This window comes from Podarcis filfolensis (assembly GCF_964270895.1).
Source record: "Podarcis filfolensis genome assembly, chromosome: 1".
NCBI classification, from domain to species: Eukaryota; Metazoa; Chordata; class Lepidosauria; order Squamata; family Lacertidae; genus Podarcis; species Podarcis filfolensis.
The window spans coordinates 55,267,086-55,282,973 of record NC_139604.1 but is presented as its reverse complement, the minus strand read 5'-3'; the positions used below and the strand labels follow the sequence as shown (position 1 = coordinate 55,282,973).

The following is a 15,888-nucleotide window of genomic DNA, read 5'->3' as shown; positions in this document are numbered from 1 at the left end:
TGTTCTCATCCTGAAGCAAAGTTCTTAACCTGAAGCATTATTTCTGGGTTAGCGGAGTCTGTAACCTGAAGCGTATGTAACCTGAAGCATATGAAACTGAGGTACCACTGTATCTGGTTGAAAGCAGCCATGGGAAGTGATTTCGCACTGTCAAGTCATCATATGGCACTGTAGCAAACACAGAATCTTTTGTTTTATGTTGTGACCACTCTGCAATCTTTGAATGAAGGGCAGTATACACATTTAATAAATAAAATATCTGTGGGTGAACAGCTCCTACCTTTCCTTAGTAAGACACATCCACCTCCTAAGTTAGGAGCCCCCAACTACTTTTAGGGAACTTGTTTCATTATCTACCCTAGCAGAACCACTGCAGTTCCATTGTAAATTGAGCTGCCTGCTTATAGTTCCTGAAGTTTGTGCTATTTTCCTTTCTCTGTTTATAGAAGTCATTCCAATGATGATCAGCATGGCATCCCTATCCTCACTTTTCCTTCTACATCATGCTTTCCAAATTGTTCCCATTTCTCAAATCTTTTGTCTCTGATTGTATCTGCCTTTAATTAGGAGGAAACAATATAGGCATGCCCTTCAGAAGCACAAGCTGGCATTCTGATCTAAGCAAGGTCCTTTTTATTCCTTTCTTACAGGGTTACCATTATAGTGCTGCCACTCTGTGGCCTACACTGTCCTTTCACATCTGGCTTGGCAGTGGTGTCTTTTTTGGCCCAGCCTATGAACAGTTGCATGTCTGGGGAAGACAAAAGCAATGCCTTTGCATGTGTGAGGAACAGCAGTACATCAGATGATCAGAGGAAGCTGAGGGCAGTTATTCTTCAAACACAATTTCTTTTTTCTTTAAAGGTTTAAAAGCAGGTGTGTGTGGGGGGGTCTGGATTGGTACTATGATGCAGGGTGTTAACCCTTCCCCTAATTCAGCCTCACCGACAGTTTTCCCCAGGGTGAAAACATACACCTATCTATATGATTGGCCTCAGCTGACTATTTAGGAGGGGGAATTTTAATAAGGAAAATAGAAGAGGAAGACTTAAATCTCCCCCCCCCCCCATTGTAGTCCAGCTTCAAACTGATGCTTCCTCCATCTAAAAACTGGTGGAGACCCTAGCTGGAGTTTTCCAAGATCTTCCCAGCAACTCAGCCAGCATGCTGACTTCTACAGCCTGGTAGAGAGCACCAAGAAGGATAGCGTAGCAAAGCCCCCATCCCATACAGAAGAGTCGAGCCCTAAACAGTGAACAAAATTTACTTGGACACTAGGAAACATCCTTTAAAAAAAAAAAAGTACAGAATGCCCTGAGATCTATGGATGAAGGGACAGTATACAAATTTAATAAATAATAAGAATAAGAATAAGCAAATGCTTGCATAAATCACTACAGATTGTGGTCATAGTCCAACTCAGAAACAAAAAGAAGACATTCCCAAGTTTGTTTATTAGAGATAGCCGTATAAGACAATTAACAGAAGTGTGAAGGTGGATGAGTACAGTGAAGTGGAGCTTGTTCCTATCCACGAACAAGCTCCCTGGGTTGGAAATGGAGTTAGCAGCTATAAGAACCCTGTCAATTATGACTCTGGACGGCAGAAACAGCTACTCCTCCAGTTTGGGGGCAGGAGGGACCCCCTTCTTACCCTCAGCACCCTCAGCATATTACACCACACAAGCAGCTGATGATGGTGATGCAGAGAACAGGAAATCCATAAGGACTGCATGGCTGCTGCTTACTCTCTGGCACAGCAGCCCTTTCAAGTTCAGCAAATAAACATTGTGCGTCCACCCATCGGCTTGGGATGGGAAGAGACCACGTAAGCTCTGTTGTCAGTACAGTAGAGGGCAGTGGGTAGCAAGTAGTCAAAACTGGTCAATGATACCCGTAGCTTCTCAGCCACAGATACGACCCTGCATAAAGCCAATTCAAACAGGAGTGAGGTGTCACAGCTTTGACAGGAGGGAGTCAATTCCGCCGAAAGTGGTGATTCCTCCCATCCTGCCCATTTACAGTGCCCCCCCAGTAGCTCTTATTCATTGCCAGAGAAGCATGCAGCCCCACATCTAGATGCAGAAACAGGTTCTAGCTTCTATAGAGTTGGGGCCACATCTTATCTTGCTGAAACTACACCTAGCAACTCCTGGAAGGAGGATCAGGGGATGGGAGAAGTCCAAAAGAAACGAGTAGCTGCCAGCAGAGAGGCACTGAGCCCAGGAGGATAGAAGCTCCATGGCAATTACACTCAGAAGACAGAAGCTCCCTGGCATGTACAATCATCTCCCAGCACCAGCGTTGTGGGCGAAAGCAGCTTGTGGCTGATGTCCCAGGGGAGAGATCAGAATGGCAATGGAAGAGGAACGGGGAGCTAAACAGTAAAGGAACACAGTCCAGTCCTCTGGGCTCTATTTGTCCTTCTTGCTCTCTCCATTGGGGACCTCAGGGATAGCAGGCTGTTCTGGAGACTCCTCTGGGACCTCAGGCTGCTTAGACACTTTCTTGGCTCTCTGGTACAGCTCGTTCAAGTTGAATTCCCGAATCACATTCTCCTGTGACAAAAAGAAAGATCAGCATTGTTTTGTGTTACCTTGTACTGACCCCCAGCTTAATACAAGACGCACATCTGATATTGACAGCATACAAATGAAACTTCAGATAGAGCGTACCTCCGAAAAATTCCATGAGACTGCTCGTCCCTTTTTATCAATTTGTGGCCGGCGCATCACCTCCTTCCCACCTTGGAAAAGGATTAGTGTAGGCAACTGCTTAGTGAGAGGAGATGTACTGACTTTGTACCTGTGAAGAGACAAAGGGCTTGAGTCCAGGGAGAATAAGAAAAGGAACATCTAGCCAGAGACTGATGTGGGCCAGGAAATTTTCTAGTGATTTGTTTTTCCTTCAGGAAATATTGTTCCACAGGTTCATTAGTCATAATGAATGCCAACTACAAATAATTATTAGGTCACCATAGCTGATTCTAAGTTTTTAGCCTTGTTTATTAAATTCAAGTAAAATAAACATGCTAATTACACGTCTCTAGGCAATCAGAAAATTTTCTGATTTGAATTACCCTAATATGAATTACTCACAACACGGCATCTCCTCTTCCCACACTGCCCTGCTAATTGAAAACAAGTTTTCATGGTGCTGCATATCACGCACTTAGCCTTGTGGTCTTCCTCATTCTCCCAAGGTTCCTACAGCAAATAGCTCACCTGGTGCTCACATCAGGGTAGCGACCCACATCCACCTTCCCAAAGTTCAATCCGGTGCAGTTGTATCTGGGGAGGCACAGCAATGGTTAGTATGCAGGAAGAAACACCATGTAACAAAGGAGATGCTTATTATTTCATTAACGGTCACATCCTGTTTTTTCCCTGCATGAAACTCAAGGCAGCATACATATGTGTCCCAGACACTTTCCCATCCAGACACTAACCAAACCTAGATGATCTCAGCTTCATCCAAGGTTGTGGCATCATGTGCTTTCAGACAATAACACGGAATATTAAAGAACACGGAAAGCACAGCCTTAAGCTGATTCCAGGGGCTTTCTCCCTTCTCTCAAGTTTGAACTACTCCTCTGATTAAGCACTGGGAAGCTTTAGATTTTACTGTGTTGAGTTATACAGCCACCCTTTTCCTGCTTATGCAACCACGACGTTGATGTATAACTCAACTCTACAGGGACTAAAAAGGAAAACACTTCCTACACTAAGGCCATCTACTGGTCATTGCTGGAAGCAATGGGTTGCTTCAAAAAAAGCCATCGGCAGGCAGGCCCTTGCCAAGAGTCACTTAAAGAGTAATCCTTCACTTTGGTACCTCAGTACAAGGGGGTGGGGGGGGGGAGGTCTTTGCCTCAGTTGAGTGTCTGGTGGGGTCACCAGAATCTCCTATGGAGTTTTATCCAGAATCTGCCAGTTGCTAATGAGCTATTGCCACCATCCATTTCCCATTAGTTCAACTACTAGGTCTCATAAACCTCAGAACGGGAACCACAAATAAAGTAAACTCTCTTGGGAACTAATTTTCTTCAATTTTAAATTGCCATTCTATAGAAAGAATTAGCACTAGCCTTCTGCAACCACAAGGGCCTGGATTCATGGGCATTCCCTATTTGTTAAGGTTCCTTCCCATTAAAGTTTGCTTTAGAGGATACTAAATTTTCCTCTCTTAAACCATAACTTGCATGGCTATAGTAACACTCTTTCTTAAAAGCCAGCAGTACATCGGGGCTGCAATCAGAATAACCTGGTGAGTTTATGTTTGTTCACCTAACAAATGAAACATTGAATCTTAGAAATATAAGAATAAGAATAAGCCACTTTTCATCCACAGATTTCAGGGCAGTTCACAGCATAAAAATACACACTCATCTTAGCCCAATAGTTATCACACTGGAACATACTGGACTCAATGCCTTTCTGTACCCTTCAGCACAAGAAAAATGCTGAGTGCTGGAGGTAAAGTATGCATCACACTTTAGGCATCACATGTGCCTGAAGTCTGCCTGCCCCTGCGCTAAGACACCATACTTTATTAAAGAGTAAACCACTCACTTGAGAGACAAGTCTGCATAGATGGGAGCAAATGACTGGCACTCATTGGACCAATTAGCAAAAAATTCCACAATCCAGGTTACCCGCTTGTCCCGTTCTAGTTCCTCCTGCAAAAGAGGGATCAAGGCTGACACAATGCACATCCTTCAAATGTCCACATACAACACTCCAATAGAGTTGAAAGGATACAAAAGGACAATCCCTATCCTGAGGCAGGATCACACAACTATCAACCCTTCTCTAACCTGGTGCCCTCCAACATGGTTTGTATTCCAGTTCCCATCAGCCACAGCCAGCATGGCCAATGGGGAGGGATGACAAGAGTTACAGCTTAATAACACCTGGAGGGCACCAGGTTGGGGAAAGTTGCTGCACAGGAGGACCAGCAATCACAATCCAAACCCATAGAGTTCCAGGAGTTGAGAGGCACTGGCAAAGAACAGGAGGTTATCAGTAGAAGCCTGCTGGATCTGAACAGCCAGCCCATCTTACAGTGGCCAATCAACCTTGGGCCAGACACTTTCTCTCTGGCCAATCTACCTCAGAAGGTAGTTATGAGAACAAAGTGTGTGTGTGAATGTATAGAATATATGCCTCCTTGAGCTCCAAGAAAGAAAAGGTAGAACATACAGTTGGAGCAGCAACAGTGACCATCTACGGCCTGGGAAGTGGACAGTTATCATCATCATCTCTCTGCTGGTTCAGTCACTGCTGCTGCCAGGAAAAGCCAGGAGCTGCAGACTATCCAGTTGCCCGAAAATAAATGTTTCAGATCCAGTGACAAAAGTGGGAGGGGAGCATATTTTCCAAGGTGGTCACTGTGGAACCTTGTTGAAGCAGTGTCTCCTTTTCAGCCAGCACTGCCTATTTCTGTTTTAACAAGGGTTTTTATTGTGTTCATTTTCTTACTGTAAAGAAACGAGGTCAGCATAATATAATACACTATACCCAAAATAATAAGCTATACCCAGTTTATCCAAGTCCACAAGAACAAATGAGAGTGCAGAGAATAAAATACTCACATCTATTGTTTTATCACTGAAATATTTGATGTATTCAGGACCCAGGTACAGAGGTGGCTTGCAGGTCATCAGGAACACTGAAAAGGCACACACCAAGCACAGCTTAGCTAGCACATTGGTAGGCAAACTAAGGCCCGGGGGCTGGATCCAGCCCAACCGCCTTTTAAATCCGGCCCACGGACGGTCCGGGAATCAGCGTGTTTTTACATGAGTAGAATGTGTCCTTTTATTTAAAATGCATCTCTGAGTTATTTGTGGGGCAAAGGAATTCATTCATTCCCCCCTCCCCAAATATAGTCTGGCCCCCGACAAGGTCTGAGGGACAGTGGACCGCCCCACCCTGCTGAAAAAGTTTGCTGACCCCTGGTTTAGCACTATGCTGGGATGGGATTAGGAAGCTGCTTTATATGGGACCAGAGTTTTTGTCCACCTACTACAGTACTGAATTAAAATGACTAGCAGTTGCTCTCCAAGGTAGGTGCTCTACAAAAGCTGTGGTTCCTCCCTGCTTTTGAGATTGGCAGAATTCTCAAAAGCTTCCCTGGATTATATTCTCCTCTTGCCAGGAATGAAGATTCCTCCAGCCCACAGCCCTCCTCCAATAGCTCAAGAAAATGGAATTCAGGCAGCAGATTCCAGCTGCAGTGTTAGATATGGCAATCATGGGGTAGTCTTATTTCCACTTAATGCAAGTTGGCATTGCCCTATAAACAAGAATAATGCCCAAAAATAGAGGAATTATGAAAGATTTATTATGTGGTAATGCAGAACTGGTGGATTTTGCATCTAAAGTCCTATTATTTATCACGTCCAAGTCCTCCTCAATTGATATAACTAGAACTAGTACTAGGATATAACTAGGATGACTCACCTATACAGAGGGTGAGGTAGAGCAGTCCCATTCTGATGTCAAGGCGGAAAAAAAGGATGACATTGGCTACTTTGCTGAACATGAAGATGTTTCCCACATGCTGGTCCACAGTAACTTGAGAGAGAGAAAGAGGCACATTCTTATGACTGATATTATCTGTATCACTGCTAGGCCCAGTAACAAGCTGGAATTTTGACTGAAGCTTAACTTTTTAAAAATTTGTGGAAGCTTTCTGTGCAAGACAGATTACATATTTAGAATGCCTATTGATAGATATACACACACAGTGTAGTTTTCAAGGTATGTGTGAGTTTCTTGTCAAACGAGTGCTGTCCTAGGCTAACATTGTTAGGCTAAGTTTTGTATTTTACAGCATATGCTGTAGCTTTCTACATTTCCTGCGAGCAGTACTAGTAAGTGTGTTATTTTCATGCCCACAGGTCATTCCTGCTTCCCATATCATTTCAAGCTAAACCCCACATTCTGCATATCCTTTCATCTTAGGCAGTCACTGTTCTCTGCTATATTCTTATCACCTCCATGTTGACCTTCACTTAATCTCACCCATAATACACCAAGTCTTGGCACATGGAAGCTTTGCCCCGCTGGCCTCCATATCTTCGTATTATGGAACAGAAAACAAAAGAAACAGACAGGTCACCTTTTGAAGCCACTCCTACAGCAGGAATGCACAGGGACAATGCACCGATTGTGGCAGAGGAACAAGGGCCTAGCAGCAGCCATTCATCTTAAAACTTTTCAAATCATTTAGGTGCTTTCTGTTTCTGTGTGAATTTTTGACACAACCTCATCCCACTTACATCCCATTCTGTACCAGCTATTTATTCAAAACATACTGACTGGACCATACTGATTTTAAAGAAGAAGAAGAAGAAGAAGAAGAAGAAGAAGAAGAAGAAGAAGAAGAGTTTGGATTTGATATCCCGCCTTTCACTCCCTTTAAGGAGTCTCAAAGCGGCTAACATTCTCCTTTCCCTTCCTCCCCCACAACAAACACTCTGTGGGGTGAGTGGGGCTGAGAGACTTCAGAGAAGTGTGACTGGCCCAAGGTCACCCAGCAGTTGCATGTGGAGGAGCGGAGATGCGAACCCGGTTCCCCAGATTACGAGACTACCGCTCTTAACCACTACACCACACTGGTGAGTAAGATTTCGATACAGGTTAAAGCCAGCTGTGAAATCTTTGTTTTCTGAATCATTTGTAAGCTTTACTCCAAAAAGAGAGAAATAAAGAACAAGCATTACTTACTGGATCTGCGGTTCTTCATCATCACAATGGCACTGAGGAACATAAGAATCTCCACCTCGCGCTAAAAAGAAAGATGGCAGTAAGTGGTTGTACAAGCAGAGGGGAAAAGGGACCAGCTGGCCTGTCCTTAGAGCAGATGTCACATTTATCCATCATCTAGCTAGTCATACTGCCAGTTCCAAAGGAACCTTACAGTTGCTTGGAAGTTTCAGGACCACAAACCAAGCAGGTGCACGATGAAATAAAACTAGAGCTGACTTTTATGTGGCGGCATATGCAAGGATCACCCTTATTTTGTACATTTAGTAAATCGTGCAAGTCCTCTATGTTACCTTTTTCTAGTTACATGAAAAACAAATTAAGCAGTTAACTACCTCCACGTAAAGGATGATTTGCAGTGGAAATATTTTTTCACTAAAACAGCTAGTGCAATCTTGCATAAACATCCTGCTCAAATGTTAAAGTGTTTTATGAGGCAAATACAAAAAGAATAACCATGATATCTTGTTGCAGCAAAACCAAACAATTTTTGTGGCCCTTTACACAACAAAATACAGCGTGGTACATCTGAAAAACTAGTGTCTAGCACAATATATCACTGTTGTAGACTTAAGATACCATAATAAAAAATTGTTTTTGCTTTATGTGCAGGGCAATTTACATTAAGCGGTACACACAAACTTTAGGGCCAATTCATTAATATAGGAATTGGTCTCAAGTACAACTGCAACCTACACATGGCGAGGTGTTAATAACAACAACAACAACAACAACTTAGTTATACCCCGCCCATCTTGCTGGGTTTCCTCAGCCACTTTGGGCAGCTCCCACAGAATATTAAAAATAGAATCAAACATTAAAAACTTCCCTAATCTTGCAAGTGGTAACAGAAGTCCTCTCAGCCTGTTGCTTACCTGTTACAGAACCTATGGTCATGCCCACAGAATTACACAACCAGAGATGACCCAATTAATACTTTACTGCAAGCCATATGATTAAAACATGTATCACATCTAAAGAATTCAAAGGCTGTCTGTCCAAATGTCTTTTTAAGACTGCCCATAAAACTAAACTAGTTTTGTGATCACTACATTCTCCTACATGATCAATTCATACGGGCAGGAAACTCCACAGTGTGACATGAGAACAAGTGCTATGGGTTACCACACTCAAAGCAGCTTCTTTTGAGGTTTGGACTGGAGATATGAAAGAAGAAGCAGCAGGAAAGGAATTTTGACTTACTGAGTTGCTGAGCACACATGTGCCTTACAACAGAAGGGGAGCACAAAATGAAATGGAAGTTTTCTGGCAGAGTTGCCAGGCATAAAAAAACTATCATAAGATGTTGAGAATTCAGAGACACCTTTATGAGCTCTTTTGAACTTTTGTATGCAGTTTAGTGCAAGGACAGGAGCCATTTGAGGAAAGGGCAGGAAATGGTAAGCAATAGTAGGAGGAAGAACCAGAGGAAGAATGCGAGTGGGAACCACTTTGAATTTACTATCTAACCTGGGGCTGTTTGTCATGCAAACAAACACTCTGGTGGTATTATAAGCATTGAGATTTGAACAGGACAGCCAGACAAATACCAGCATATTGGGAAGTGGAGATCAGAGCAGGTCTCCACTACTTTAAAGGGAGGTTGTGTGTGAAAGTTGGCAGATATTTCTGGAGGTCACTCCCATCAGAGGTTGGGAAGAAATTCACCTGTGCTTGGGGTCCTCTCCTGAGGTGGAGGAGCTTATTACATTAAACACAAACTATTATCATGTCTTGCCTTTGTGTGTGTCATTCTGAAAACCATTAAAACAACTGGGACCTTACGAGTGTAGGGTGATTAATAAAATACTAAACAGCAGCTAGTCTGCAGCCCTTCAGATCGGGTTGGCCTCTTAACTTCCACCAACCCCAAATGGCATGCCCAGTAACCAAAGAGGGTGGGAATTGGGGCCCAACAATTGGGGGGGGGGGATATTGGGTTGTTTTATTTTGATTATGTATTCTGGATTTATATTTTGATTTTGTTCTGTGAACCGCCCTGAGACCTCCGAGTACAGGGGGGTATATAAATTCAATAAATAAATAAACAATATCTGGAGGGCCGCAAGTTAGTCACCCTTCACTAGTACATGGCCACTACCAGCCATCAAAACAACAACAGCGCTATCAGTTGATGGCGCCCAGGACGAAAAGAAAGGAAGAAAGAAAGAAAGAAAGAAAGAAAGAAAGAAAGAAAGACTTTTTCCTTCCAGTCGGAGAGTCGAGAGTCTCCGGGACGAGGATGCCAAACGGCAGATCTCGACTTCTCTGGGCAAAGGGGAGAAACGTTCCCTTCCCAGCAGTTGGCCGGATGAGCCCCATAGAGGTAAGAGGGCGTGAGGGGGGCGCCAGTCAGAAGGGGCTCCGAGGAAGGCCTCACCCAGTCGAAGTCACAGGGGTTCCCGTCCTCGCGCTGGGTGGGCAGCCCGTGGCATAACGGCGGCACCTTCCGCACCAGCAGGAAGGCAGCCGAGAGCAGAAGCGACAGCGGGTAGTAGGGCTGTGCCAGCCACCGGCAGATCCCAGGCACGGAGTAGATCAGGGCCAGCAGCGGAGCAAGCACCGCCATCTTCACCTCACCCTGACCGAGCCCCCGCGCCGACAGCTTCTAGCGCCTGCCGGCGGCGCACGCTCGTCGTTCCTCCGCTCGGGCTCGCTGGCCAATGCCTACGCCAATCAACGGAAAGGCGGAGCTTAGAGCAACACCGCGCACTATCATTGGCCGACTTCAGAATCGCAGGGATGGATTCGGAATACAAACTAGGGGGCCTCTCGACGCATGCTGTCGATGTCATGCGGCCATCTAAAAATACGTCACGAGAAAGCAGAGGACCGTCCAATCGGAACGCGGCCCAGTTTCCAGGTTAGTTAGCCAATTATACGTAAGAGGAGGGTTCACCGCCCTCCAATGAAAACAAGGCGAACCGAGGGGACAGCCAAGATGCGGAGCCAATGGGAGGAGATTGCGCGGGGCACGCCGGGATGATGGAGAATTTCTCCGCTCTCTTCGGAGGGACGGAACCGCCTCCGCCTACCACAGCCGCCGCGCTGGGCTTTGGACCAGGGAAACCCGGAGGACCGGGGACTGGGCCACCTCCCGTCCCTGCCGTGACCCCCGTCGGAGAGAAAGCGGCGGCCGCCAGCGGCCCCTTCTACCTAATGCGCGAGTTACCAGGTAAGTGCTGTTGGAGGGGGCGGGCTTCGGGGGGCCACTCAGCCTACCGGAATGTAGAGGCGGGCCTTGCATCCTTGGCCAATGCCAACGAAGTGTCGCGGGGGAATGGCCCAATAGAGGTACACGGCTGCGTCTTGATGGGCACTCCTCCCTGTTCCTGGGGGAACTTAGACCCAACAGGCGAAGCTGACGACTTGGCGGAAGCGCAGGTAGTGGTGGGATTTCGATTGGCAGCTGCCGGGGGCCAATGAGGTGCCGGATCAAAACAGGGAGGCGGAGTCATGCAGTGCACCCGCATTTGACGCTGCCGAGGCGGAAGCCGCTGAAGTTCATTATTAACTTCATGGCAAGCCCCTGTTTGTCTTTTCTGCTTTAATAGATGCTTGCTGTACTAATCTACGGTATATGGAAGGTCCGTCTGAAAAGCATTGTCTAAATACCATAAGCAAATAGGGCCCAGTGAACATGTAACAACACTATGCCAAAACCTGGCTAAGCACATGAGAGCAAACATTCCCAGAGCAAAGGCTGTGGCTGTTGCACTACCATGGTTTGGCTCAGCACTGCATGCCAACTCGGGGGTCATGGTTGTCTCCCCCAAACTATGAGTGATCAACAACAAACAGCTCATGGATTGTCGGGAGAGACAGAACATGAGCCCAGTTTGGATGTCATGCATAGCCAAACTTGACCTTGAGTAGTGCATCAGCAGGACTCAGGAAGAAGCACAGCAACCATGATTTGCGTGAATCCAAGATTTGGCTTAGTGGTTTGTGCAAACTATTGCTTTGCTACCAGACGAGGGTCCTACAAACCATTACCTTGAAGCAACCTCCCATGGCATAAGTGGGACCTAATTTCAAGTATACATGAATAGGACTTTAGGGATTTTCTTCCCAGGATGCCTCAGCCTATCAAGAAGAGAAGTACATTTTCAGAAAGCAGAGCAAGGCTTTATCTTGATCTGGCTTCACCAAAAGCATTTTGGGTGTATGAGGCTGGACATGCCCTCTTGTCATCTCAACAAAGAAGTCAGTTGCAGGTGCAAGTAGTGTCGTATTTGAAGGATTTGCTTGCCAGATTCTATCTGCCTTTGTCCTGTTAATCCCAACAAGCCAAACATAGGCAGTATTGTTATGTCCTTTGTTCTTTGCCAGGTACTACAGAACTAACAGGGAGCACAAACCTGATCACCCACTACAACCTGGAGCATGCCTACAACAAATTTTGTGGTAAAAAGGTGAAGGAGAAGCTCAGCAACTTCCTGCCAGACCTACCAGGGATGATAGATTTGCCAGGTTCACATGACAACAGCAGCCTGCGTTCTCTCATTGAGAAGCCTCCCATCTGCAGCAGTTCGTTCAACCCTATCACCGGTACCATGCTAACAGGCTTTCGTCTCCATGCAGGCCCGGTAAGTTAGAGGTGGGGGCTGCAAGGGAAGAAGGAAATATTGACTGTCGGTGGGAAAATGACCTCAATGACAAAAAAAATATGCCAGAGTTGGAAATGGATGTTAGGGTGCACTGGAGAATATGAGTACTAGGAGAAACTTCTAAGAGTCCAGCAGAATGGGATCCATCTCCCTTGATGGAATAGGCAGTAGTAGGTAGGCTGAAGTTAGGGAGGGATCCCAGGCAGCAGGAGTCACAAAGAAAAGTACAGTGGAACCTCGGGTTGCGTACCGCCCTCCTTATGAACGCTTCGGATTACGAGCTCCGCTAAAACCCGGAAGTAGGTATTCTGGGTAGCGAACTTTGCCCTGGGATGCAAGTGAAAGTTGTGTGGTGGCAACGGCGCGGCAGCAGCGGGAGACTCCATTAGCAAAAGCGCACCTCGGGTTAAGAATGGTTTTGGGTTAAGGATGGACCTCCGGAACGTATTAAGTTCGTAAACGGAGGTACCACTGTACTGCCAAATTAAGTGCTCTCTTTTGCAGAGCAGGTATGAAGAGGAAGGTTGACTCATATGTGAATTCCAGAGTAAATCTTTAGCCATATTCTGTGAAGGGTAGATTGCCAAGGAGTCTAGGGAGCTCCGAGCTCATAACAGACCCAAGTACTAAGCTTAGTGAACATAGTAGAAACTTTTCTTGCAAGTTTTGATGGGGGATAACGGTGGGACCAGGTTACCAAAGAGACAAGCAACCCCCTCCCTGCAAATGATTGCTCCTGTGGTTATTTACTGGAACAACAGATGTGGTATTCAGTGGACTAACATGCTCTTTTGTTTCTTTTGCGCCACCTCAGCTGCCAGAGCAGTGTCGCTTAATGCACATCCAGCCACCTAAGAAAAAAAACAAGCACAAACACAAGCAGAGTCGTACGCAGGATCCTGTCCCTCCAGGTAAGAAGCTTCCTCCTTGAGCCCTGTGGTTGCATTTGCCCTCACCAACCCCTGCCCTTCCTTTCCAATTTAGCATTCCACAGTCTAGCGGCCTAAGCTACCGCAATTCCTGCTTCGTCCAAAGTTCCTGCTTCAGTTCCTTTTCTCTTCTTGGCAGAAACTCCTTCAGATTCTGACCACAAGAAGAAAAAGAAGAAGAAAGAGGATGACCCTGAGCGGAAAAGGAAGAAGAAGGAGAAGAAGAAAAAGAAAGTAAGTTGGGAAGAATTCTTCCACCAGCTCAAGTAATTGTACCCTCAGGTGCCAGAGAACTGACTGAGATGTGGGGCCTTTTCTCCTGGCCTTTCATTATTGTTGAGAACTTTCATTCTCATTCTTGCATGTGTGTCCATTTTATTTTTCTTTAGAATCGGCATAGCCCTGAACACCCTGGTGTGGGCAGCTCTCAGGCCAGCAGCAGCAGCAGCCTCCGGTAAAGTCCTGCCATGGAGTTATCTTGGACGGTGCTACAGCTTTGACAAGAAAAGGAGGAACAGCAATAATGGGGGAGTCACCACAGACTCATATACTTCCCCTGCTTCCCCTTCATCCCTACTGAGTGGAACTTCTGGGACTCCATTGATCTCTCTATAAGGAACATAGACTTTGCCTGCGACACAATGCAGACTGGTGTCTTTATATGGGAGCCCTGTCAACTCGGGGAGGGTTTTTTTCTTCTTTTTTTCCTTTTTACAGAATGGTCCTGACTAAGTTGGGATGTGTCTGCCTCGTGATTTAGTTAAACCTTTGTTGGAGCACTTGGGAGGGTCTGGAACCTCCTCTCGTATCATGGGCTTGGAAACTGCACTGTGAATAGATTGGGAGAAACTCTAGAAGTGCTTTCTTTTGTAAAGTGTGGCCCAAGGCTAGTGGGTGAGTTAGTTGCCTAAGTAAAAAGAGCTAATGTGATCGGGCTTTTTCTAAATAGGAAAATGGGAGAAACTGCAGAACTGTGAGGTGGGAGTAAAGAGAAGACAAGGTTGGTTTTACCTTCCCGGAGTTGATCCATGCTGATAAGTAGGCCTGCTTTAGTATCATCAGCTAGAGAGTTAAGTCGAAAGCATTGACCAAATTTCTTTTAACTGTGGAAGCATGTAAGTCAAGAAGCTATACTGTGAATCCAAGGACAGAACTGTGTATATGGTGATATTTTCCCCTAAGGGCTCACTTACCAGGTAAAGGCTTCTCTACATGTAATCCCTTTAAAAATAAAACTTGAAAACAAAAAAAGCTGACATCATTTAAATCTTTGCCAGCAGAAGGGAGAAAGTGGAATCTTCAGCAACAGACTTCAGCTGTGAACAGATGGAAGCCTCTTTCAGGAACCTGGACAAATAGAAACCATTGTTTTCTTCTATCCTATTCTTCTGATTTTTTCTGAATTACTACCTCAGCAGAGCACCCTGGCAGAAATGGTTCCTTAAACTGTCAGCTGGTCATCTTGCTGGCTAGTCTGTCCCACGTTTAAAGACAAAGATGGTGATGAATCTGCCCCTATCTACTGCACCAAAATTCCTTGGAGTGACAAGAGGAACATGCTTGGAAATAGCCTGCCATCTTAACTGCTTCTTCTTTCCTATAGGAAGGGGAATTTCATCCACAGTAAAAACATCTCTTTCCTGAGCTTAAGGATCAGAATGAGGGTGGAACTGCACTTTGACCAAGAGTGCCTCTTAGGGACAAACTGGACATGAGAATGTCAGGACCCTGATTGGAGTTCCTGTAACTTCTTAAAATCAGATTCCCCCAATATAAATTTTCTGCCTCAAGGGGTAAATGTGGGTCCCACCCCCAGTGAATAAGCTGCTCCAGGGAGACTGTTTTTATCATGGAAACAGCTAACACCCTCAGTGCTGTGGATCCAATCCAAACCTCCCACCTGCCAATTTTAATGAAATAAAAAAAAAGTTGAGAAATCCCTGCATAGATCGCCTTATCAGTCCTTTCACAGAGATGATAGATGCCACTTGGAAATGATGCTCTGGCTGACAGTATTAATAAATTGCTTTCTAGTGATATGCTCCATACTGCTTGTCTCTTATGCTGGTCTTCTTGCACAGGAAGGCTTGCTTAATGTCCAAGGACTCCTATGAAGTAGGAGTTTGTGCAGACTTCATGTTGCTCCATGGGGGAGCTTGCTTTACCAGTGCTTTTTTGTGGAAAAGTATGGATTTTTTTGGTAAAGTAGGCCTGGTTATGCATTCAGATACATAGGTCTTTCGCCGATTACAGCAAGATGCAGTGATTCAGTTGATAAGGTGGAAAGTAGAAATCATGAAAATCTACTCGTCTCATTTATCTGTTTGTGTCCTACCTTCCCTCTAAGAAGCTCAAGACAGCATACATACTTTCTGCCCTCCCTACTTCACTTTATCCTGTAGGCTAGGGCTGAGTGTGACTGGCCTAAGAACGCCCAGTGAGTTTTTGGTTCCCCTACTATGACACCATAATCATTACGCTACACTGCCTGGGTACCAAAGGAAGGAGAGTTGGGTTCTCCACCTGTATATCCTCCTCCTGATATACCAGGCTAATAAATATTAAAAGAGAGAAGGGT

The 15,888-nt window shown here is 45.4% G+C and overlaps 2 protein-coding genes and 1 long non-coding RNA gene across 4 annotated transcripts in view; 2 read left to right on the top strand and 1 right to left on the bottom strand.

Moving 5' to 3' along the window:
• The window catches only part of LOC310746160, a 223,564-nt gene extending 221,977 nt beyond the window's left edge, over nucleotides 1-1,587 (top strand). The window contains exon 2 of the long non-coding RNA XR_014540497.1: nucleotides 102-1,587. This is a non-coding gene — a long non-coding RNA (uncharacterized lncRNA). The remainder of the gene's footprint in view (nucleotides 1-101) is intronic.
• TMX2 (thioredoxin related transmembrane protein 2) lies at nucleotides 1,436-11,100 on the bottom strand (the record flags this gene model as incomplete). 2 transcript variants are annotated; one of them, XM_083574856.1, is made up of 8 exons in its annotated part: nucleotides 1,436-2,557; nucleotides 2,675-2,804; nucleotides 3,224-3,289; nucleotides 4,571-4,677; nucleotides 5,593-5,669; nucleotides 6,464-6,577; nucleotides 7,733-7,793; nucleotides 10,994-11,100. In XM_083574856.1, 7 exons carry the CDS (start codon nucleotides 7,773-7,775, stop codon nucleotides 2,414-2,416), a joined length of 681 nt encoding a protein of 226 aa, XP_083430982.1. In that variant the 3' UTR covers nucleotides 1,436-2,413. The 2 variants fall into 2 exon arrangements, with proteins under 2 accessions (XP_083430982.1, XP_083430981.1); XM_083574855.1 differs by lacking the exon at nucleotides 10,994-11,100 and adding an exon at nucleotides 10,152-10,340.
• On the top strand, nucleotides 10,724-15,358 carry MED19 (mediator complex subunit 19; the record flags this gene model as incomplete). Its single annotated transcript, XM_083576379.1, has 5 exons — nucleotides 10,724-10,946; nucleotides 12,104-12,360; nucleotides 13,196-13,292; nucleotides 13,450-13,544; nucleotides 13,700-15,358. The coding sequence occupies 5 exons, from the start codon at nucleotides 10,724-10,726 to the stop codon at nucleotides 13,766-13,768; spliced, it is 741 nt and encodes a 246-aa protein (XP_083432505.1). The 3' UTR covers nucleotides 13,769-15,358.
• Between the last annotated feature and the right edge of the window lie 530 nt (nucleotides 15,359-15,888).